The sequence below is a fragment of the Enoplosus armatus genome, chromosome 21 (assembly GCF_043641665.1).
Source record: "Enoplosus armatus isolate fEnoArm2 chromosome 21, fEnoArm2.hap1, whole genome shotgun sequence".
NCBI lineage: Eukaryota > Metazoa > Chordata > Actinopteri > Centrarchiformes > Enoplosidae > Enoplosus > Enoplosus armatus.
In genome coordinates, this window is record NC_092200.1 from 8,105,284 (window position 1) to 8,113,946 (window position 8,663).

Here is an 8,663-nt window from a genome sequence, read left to right on the forward strand (position 1 = left end):
ATGTTGCAAAGGTTATGGCCCAATTTATTTTGCTGAAGTGAAAATAGTGTGAAAAGTGATTTGCATAGTATCAACAGTGCATACTGAGTGAACAGGACAGGAAACCGGGTGTATAAAGTTCCTAGGAAAATCACTAGAAAACAGAAGGAGAAACAGTTCCGTGAAACTAAAAATGAAAACTTAATTGGTGTTTTATCAACAGGGGAAGCGCCAAAAAGAAGGCTGAACAGACAGGTTTTAGCCGTCAATAAGTAGCTGATTTGGCTGTTGTAAAATAAAGCGGCTTATAGTCTTAGCTTTTAAACAGTAATACTTATTAGTTTTCCCTGCATGCATTTTGCTATACAGCATTTAATATCAGAACAGCATATAAAAGTCATGTCTTGGTATGAAACTGAAGTCAGCCTGAGCAGTACATACTGTAAATATTTTGCTGTTGCCTTGTAGAAGGTAATTGCCCAATGCAGTGTGGATGGTACAGCTATAATGTATTTGGATTCACAGTTAATCCACAGCAACCACACACACCAGTTGCACAGTAATATTATTCCCTCACACACTGTCCTAGCAGAGCACAGAGCCCAGTCGAGAGGATAAAGATCCAGACACAGATGAAAATGGGAATACTACTGTCCGACAGAGCAAAGGGGTATGTATGACTTTCAATTAGTAACATTATATTAATATATAGTCAATGTACTATGTTCTATATTTTGAGGGATTTTAAACAGTTACTTCTTCATTTCTCAGGTCATATACTATGTGACTGGCCAGATTCCCAAAGAGCATCCACCCCTGTCAGGAATGGAGGAAACCCCTGAACATCGAGAGCCCACACAGCCACCATCACAGGTGTCAAATGTCAATGTTAATGACAATTCTCCAAGCCAGCAGCAGCAGCAGCCACTGTCTCCGCCACCCAAATCACCCCCACCTATAACACCTCCACCTATATCGCCAAAGCCTGTGGGACTGAAAGGATTCAAACTTCCAAGGAAGCAAGTTAAACGCTCAGAATCCTTGAAAACCAGTGCAGAAATGCAGAAGGGAAAAATCTTCAACAAAATTAACACTGAAAAGACAAGTAAAGTCACCCAGCAACATGTTTCTTCAAGTAAGAATATAATACCCGAGCCTGTGGCAACCACAACAACCAATACCATAAGAGAGGTTCCCAAAAGTTCTGTTGCTCCACCAAAAAAGGCTCCTTGTGAGGACAGTGATCCATCTAAAGCTAACTTTGAGGAGGATGATGAGGAGGCTAGTCTTAGTCCTGACTTACCTGGTGAAGAGGCACCTCCACCTCCTGACAACATAGCATTTATGATCACTAATACCAAAGTTCAGGCCCTGTCCTGTGGCGAGTACCAGGAACTGGTCAATGCCAAGAAAGGAAGTGTCCAGACAGTTACTGTAGGTAGTGCCACTAACCGAGGGAACCCCACAGCAGATCCCGCTGTGCCACATGATAATGGCTTCAACAACAAGAAGCCGGTCATCATCATTTTTGACGAGCCCATGGACATCCGTTCAGCTTACAAGCGCCTGTCCACCATCTTTGAATGTGAGGAGGAACTGGACAGGATGCTATCAGAGGAGCGCATTGAGGAGGAGAGTGAGGAGTCAGACACAGAGAGGAGTGGTGGGCTGCAGGTAAAAGCTGGAGGGGCCGAGGTTGTTGATGGCAAAAAGGGCAGCTCTTCACAGGTGACTGGAGACCACGTTAGCTTATCATCCTCATCTTCATCTTCAATCTCTGAGCTGACGGACAGTGGGGTGAACTTAGAGTCAAATGGTGACCCCAAGCAGGATGGTAAGAAGAAGTTCAAGTTTAAGTTCCCGAAGAAACAGCTGGCGGCACTGACCCAGGCAATTCGCACAGGAACCAAGTCAGGCAAGAAGACTTTACAGGTGGTTGTGTATGAAGACGAGGAGGAATGCGACGGTACTATCAGGCAGCACAAAGAAGCAAAGAGATTTGAGATTGCACGCTCAAAATCCTTAGCAGACACTCCCAAGGCAACAGGCTCAGCCGCACTGAAGAGGCAAAACTCTGACTCCTTCGGCAGGACGAATGAGATCCGGAAGAACACCTACAAGACACTGGACAGCCTGGAGCAGACCATCAAGCAGCTGGAGACCACTATCAGTGAGATGGGACCACACTCCCCTGGGGAGCCAGCCTGCACGGAGGAAGCTAAAGCAGGGAATGGGAAAAGCTCAGAAGGAGTAGGGCTGAAGAGGTCTTCCTCGCTCCCTACCTCCAGAGGGTCATGCCCTAAGGTACCCAGCAAAAATTCATTGCAGAAGAAGACTAAACCTCAACTCCTTCCTCGCCCTGTAGTCATCCCTACTACCACCACCACCACTGCCCCCAGTGCCCCCAGCACCGTACAACAGGTCTCTCTTTAGCTCTTGTTGCTCCGGGAGGCTTTGGGTCCTTCTTTTTCAGTTTACAACCTACCTTCACTCCAACCCTAACCACTGAAATTACCGAATCATTAATCCACTCCACAGGTGCTTGGAAATGTTGGAAATGTCCCCCGTAGCTTCTTCCCTCTGTGAAATCATGGTGACATGATTGGGGGTGGCATTTTGTTGGGTTCCTGGCTACCATATTTCTCCTTCCATTCATTGCTAAAACTCTGAGGTTTTCAGCAAGTGGCAAACTCATCATCAAAGACACTCTCGTGATGATTAAGCTCTGATACCTCCCTTATTCTTGACTGCATGTACTACTGTGTATTGACTTAAAGGTTTATGGTCTCACTTGGTGCATGATCTTTCACTGGTGTTGATCTTGTTCTTTTATCTGGTAGTGCCTTGATTTTTCATACTTCCTATATGGTGTGTGTTTTTTTTCTTTCTTTTGTTTTATTTCTTGTTTTGTTTTTCGTTTGGATCCCCTTGCAGAACACCAGTGTCGCTTCCCCTACTAGTCGGATGCCCATCCCTTTGTCTGCGAAGTCCAGGCAGTCGCCGGGTACTACTGACAAAGCAGGAAAACAGCAAAAACTGCAGGACGCTCAGAGGCAGTTCCGACAGGTAGTTTTACTGTAGGGCCTTACCAGAGACTAGAGGAAACAAACATATAGGAGTTGAAAACATGAGGCATGTATTATTAGGGAAAAAAAGACTACCAAAGCTGTGAGATTTCAAGTATTTTGAAAAAAATAAAGTCACCATGGTGGCGACTATGGATCTGTTAATGTTTCTCTCGAGCCTGCTCTGACAAGAAGGCATGCTTGACTCTTGACTGTTACCCCATAACATCACTGTACTGTATGCTTTTGCATGTCCACACTGCTCATGGTTTTCACTGTGTTGGTGACTAAACAAAAAAAATGGAAAAATGGCAAAGAAAAGTGGAATCCTATCCTGTCATCATCTAAGTTGTCATCCCATCTCCAGTTCCCATCACAGCTGAGTTCCTAAACAGTGTTGCCAAACCCCAGGATGCTTATGGCTATGTTAAAATACAAACCTAACTGACTTTTCAGCTATGCACCTTCCTTCTCACAGTGCACCTCTGCTCAAACCCAACATTACTGCATAGCTTCTTAACCTCACGGTGATATATTTCCTTACCCTCAAGACCTCGCCACAACTCACCATCTTGCACAGTCAGTGTCAGTGGAATACTGCCCCACATTTCCCCTGTCTGCTGTCACTCTTCAAACACCTAACCCTGTTATCTAATTGTCTCCAACTTTCCTATACATTTCTGCCTTATGAATTTTCCCCCCACAGCCCCTTTACGAGGCCTAACAATCCCCCTACCACAGGCTGTAAAGATGCCCTTCCTGTCTGCCATCGCACTGTCTAACCTTTGCAGAGTTCTGTGTCTTGGTAACATGTCTCTCAGTTCAGTATGTCTCACCTTTCATGTAACCTAGTAAAAACAGATCTTCTGTATTCGTTGTTTTTGATGTCTTTTAGTTGTGTCTTAGTAATATTAATGTTTGTCTAGTCAAAGTGTGTTTCTATGTGTATAACTGGTAGTTTTTTTAACATCGTCTTGCCTTCTATATGTATAATTTGATCAGATTTCTTTTTTGACAACCAGTATCTGTTTTGGCATCTCTGTTTGCAGGCTAACGGAAGTGCTAAAAGAGTGGGAGGGGATCATAAAACTACTTCCCCTACTATACCCATCTCTAAAATCCCTGCTTTTTATCCTAGCTCTACTAAAGGCAGCTCCCAGTCTGCACAAAACTCAGATGCTACTAATCCCATTAACCCTTCCTCTGCCTCTTCCTCCTCCTCCTCCTCCTCCTCCTCCTCCTCCTCCTCCTCCTCTGTGACAAAGTCCTCCATCCTGTCCTCTCACACTCCTCGTTCCGGTTCCCTACCCTCCTCCCACATCCCCTCCCTGTCTAACGGATCCCTCAAACTCCCCACACCCTCACAGCACACAGGTAAAAATCTCTCGTTTCCCTCGCAGACTCAGAATGGTCGAGTGCACTCCTCCTCTTCATTCTCCTCCTCCTCCTCATCCTCCTCCTCCTCCCCCTCCCCTCTGTCGCCCACACCTTTGGGCCCAGGTGGAAAGAGCATCCGCACCATACACACCCCCAGCTTCACCAGCTACAGGTCCCACAACGGCAGCAGCGGCAAATCCTGCATCCCAACAGCCACAGCAGCTAAGGACACTACCTAGCCCCATTATCGCCAATCTGGCTTTACCGCATAGCAGGTAGACCTGGTCATGTTTTCCTTTTATATAGTTTTGGTTTTTCTGTTTCTGAAAGTTTTTTGTAAAAGTATTAAGTGATGCACTCCCCCAATTCATGTTTTATTTGACACTGGCATTCTCATACCAACACTTCTATCTCCTTTAAGTTGCATTTTCTTGTTTTGAAAAATACTTGGATTCTTATTTCTTGAAGGTGTACCAGATGTTCTGACAAAATATTTTGTAATGGAACTAAAAAAATAATAGTTTTACCACTTTGTAGTTGAAGTGGCAGGCTCTCATGGTGTTGAAAATCTATTTTTCTTGTTGTAGCTATGAATAGGGAATATAGAGTTGATGTACAATCACAATGTACCATGTAAAAATGTTGTTTTATTTTTCAAACCAGAGATTGAATAACCATAGTATATTTAATCTTCTATATTTCTTATGTTGCCAGACATTCGACACAGCCCTTGTAAATGCCTTTTATGAATGTATACATAATGTATACAGACATTTTAAAGTTGAACTCATTGTTAACTTCTGTTTTCTAAGAATATTTTCTCATTTTTCACCCATATGAACTGCCAATTTCTTTTACAGATATCTGAAATTGGTATCATGAGTAATACAAGTTTTCATTTTAGTGTGCCTATTTGCCAAAGTTGTTGTACAATGACTCACTTCAGGCCTAACCCAGCCACAAGATTTAGGGGAATTTACATATGTGATGGCTGAAGTGGTCTCGGTTTGTTAAGTTAACATATATTGTTGTCTAAATGTAAACTGTACTAAAAACAAAGTGATGAATCAGTTCTACCACATGTACATAGATGCTTCTACTAAGAAAATAAGTAGTTTTTTTTAACATACCAAAGTTTATTTGTATGCATGCCTTTCAAATACTTTAGGAGAGTGGTGTAAAAGAAGAATTATGTTTGCACAGATAGATTTTGTAAATATCTGGTTTTCTCTCGTTTTTGTAAAGCTTTAAATCATACTATAAAGGAGCAATGTGGTAAAGACAAAACTGTGTTGGAGTAGCAAAAATAAAGACTTGCATGCTTGTAATGCATTGAGCTTCAATGTTTTTATTTTCTGTTTCTGGCTTCCTGTTTAATTACCGTGTGATTGAGTCTACTTTACATGTTGCGTGCGTGCGTGCGTGCGTGCGTGTGTGTGTGTGTATACATATAACACATGGAGACGCACCACACAACAAAGCAGTTCTCACTTCCACCCGTCTGGTATTCTGACACTAGTGTTTGCCACTGATAAATATACAGAACAATTCTGCATTCTGTATCTACGATTACAGGTAAGAATATTACTATTAATAATAAGAATGATTATATTATATATTCCCTACATGTACTCTCACAGTCTTGCTTTGGATTACATGATTAGATACTAAAGTGTTAGGATTAGTGGTACTTTTAAATACAAATCATGCTTAAGCATGTAGCACCATTTTGTACGTTTTAGCATTTAAACTATCTAAAGCATGAATTTATTTTACTAACTGCCACAGAGCAGTCAAAGTCATCTTTTGAAAATTCTGTTTCTTGTATGAAATCAAATTTTAAAGCCTGCTGTTTTACCAGGGTTAAGTGCAAGTGTCAACACATTTAATTACATTGGTATAGCTTGGTGATACCATTAGTAAATGCACTGGATGGATTTCTCAGTTTACTGTAAGATAAGGTGAACTACAACTGCCAGATATTGTTTGCCATTAAAGAGAAGAAATATTATTTCATTATTTTATTCATACAGACGTATCCTACACTGTTTTTTTGCATCCTGAATGTAATTTGCAGTCATGTAGTTTCTGTTGTATGACTGAAAACTTTTTTCTACTTCTCAAACTATCTGCTAAACAAATATATTCTTATCTCTTGAACATAGCTTATTTGTGGTTAATCTTTCTGGCATCAGTGTGTCTTTTGCAACACTGGTCACACTGAAGCCGCGCAAGGACACTTCCTGTTTCTAATAATCATTCAGACAGGATGTTCTATGTGGGTCGATATTCTATCATTATCATCATTATTATCATATGAAAGTCATCTTTTTGTCACACGCACATCTTGCATTCTTAGTTGAGTATGACTTGGTGAATCACCAAAAAAGAATTATAGGCTTCCACTGGGCTGTCAGTCATCCTAACAGGTTATTTATGTCCATGCTGCACCAGGCTGATCCTCTCCACAACAACAATGAACATCTCTGAGGAGAAGATACAGAGCTTCTTTGGCAGTGACTGCCACCAAGAGAACATCATCTTCTCTACATTTTACATCCTGATTTTCATCATCGCTGTGCCTGGGAATGCCTTGGCACTGTGGGCTTTCTTTCGCCAGGACAGCACGTCTCCATCTAAGGTCTTCCTGAGGCACCTTTCTGTAGCAGACATCTCTTACATCCTCATTTTACCCATGCGTATTGTTTACCACTTGTCGGACAGCCACTGGCCTTTTGGACATGTAATCTGTCAACTAGCAGGCTTCCTCTTTTATCTAAACATGTACTGCAGCCTGTACTTGATGAGTTTCATCAGCCTGGACAGATTTCTCGCTGTGGTTCTACCTATAAAATCACAGTCAGTTAGGAAGGCTATGTATGCAAAGGTAGTTGTTGGCATACTCTGGGTGACAGTTATTGTGTCTGTGAGTCCTATACTTTTCTTTAAAAAGAATGTGAACAACAACTCAACGGGCATCTGCAACAATCTGTACTTGGAAAATCTCCCATCTCCCACGGCTTTGGTTTCCACTATTGTGGCATTTGTTATTCCCCTCACCACCATAGTGGTTTCCTACATACTGATTCTGTTGAAACTCAGGACAGTCAAGCAACAAGAAGAACGACCAGTGAAAGACAAAGCTATAAAAATGATCATTCTCATTGTGATGAACTTCCTGTTTGCATTTGTGCCTTACCATGTGAGCAGGGTAATCTATATTGAAAGCCACAGTCATGGCCATATGACTGCAGCAAGCCAGGAGTCACTGGGAAGAGCCAATCGGATCACATCTGCGCTGACCTGTGTTAGTGGTGTTCTGGATCCTGTGATGTATTTCTTCCTGAACCATGCATACAGGGACAAATTGCTTCAGTTGTTCTGTTAAAACGGGAAATTATCAATAAGCAACAAATAGCATGTAAACAATAAATATTTTTGAACAAATGGTCCTTTTTTTGTATCATTTTAGAGTTCAGACACAAATGCATTCAACACATGTCATGTGATTTCTAAACTTTAGGGTTACAAAGTAATCAAAGGTGCAGTTCAGGTAAAAAAAAAAAAAATTCTGTTGATTATTTGTTATGGTGACAAAAAACGGAACTTCTACTTTCAGATGTTACACAAAAGTCAATGCATGCACAAAACCTGTATAATTCCCACAGGACTCCTTCACAACTAAACCATTCCTGAAAGACTTTTTTGTACGGATTGGATTTTAGAAAATACAGGTTATACTATATATAAATAATGCATTTGAAACCTTGATGCACGTCCGAAGCTAAATGTCACACCACATGAAGCAGGAATTAGTCGAACAGTTTATAATATCCCTGTCGGAATGTCTATTGCTTTAACTATCATAGCTAAGTGTAGAGTTCAATGGCACAAATGATCATGAATGTGATCCTTAATACAATAACTGCCAGGCGGGCTCTGTGTAAGTGCCGTACTTTCATGAAAAATTTACTTTTAACCAGTTTGACCAGTGCGAGCACCCGTATTATCGACTTGTTACCAAGGCAGCCAGGAAGAAGCTGTGAAGGGAGCGGACCGTAAGTGTATTTTTGTTTGTTTAACCTAGCTTCATATGTTTTCAACAAGACTTGGGGTTTTAGTTAACATTCAGTTGAAGCTAAAATATGTACGTTACGGACCTTATTGTGTCGTTCCGGTTGTCTTTACACCAGTTAATGTCGTGACGAATGTGTTGAAAAGCTATTTCTCTAATGTTACGCT

At 41.5% G+C, this 8,663-nt stretch overlaps 2 protein-coding genes across 4 annotated transcripts in view; both read left to right on the forward strand.

The window, feature by feature from the left end:
- Positions 1–5,753, forward strand: part of LOC139304104 (sickle tail protein homolog) — a 42,976-nt gene extending 37,223 nt beyond the window's left edge. For all 3 annotated transcript variants that reach the window (XM_070927949.1, XM_070927947.1, XM_070927948.1), the window contains exons 17-20: positions 572–649; positions 751–2,400; positions 2,914–3,045; positions 4,094–5,753. In XM_070927949.1, the coding sequence (XP_070784050.1) occupies positions 572–649; positions 751–2,400; positions 2,914–3,045; positions 4,094–4,660 (2,427 nt within the window). In that variant the 3' untranslated portion in view covers positions 4,661–5,753. The remainder of the gene's footprint in view (positions 1–571; positions 650–750; positions 2,401–2,913; positions 3,046–4,093) is intronic.
- Positions 5,754–6,885: 1,132 nt separating this feature from the next.
- LOC139304555 (uracil nucleotide/cysteinyl leukotriene receptor) lies at positions 6,886–7,835 on the forward strand. The gene has a single exon (XM_070928492.1). The coding sequence runs from the start codon at positions 6,898–6,900 to the stop codon at positions 7,807–7,809; it is 912 nt and encodes a 303-aa protein (XP_070784593.1). The 5' UTR covers positions 6,886–6,897; the 3' UTR covers positions 7,810–7,835.
- Positions 7,836–8,663: the final 828 nt, after the last annotated feature.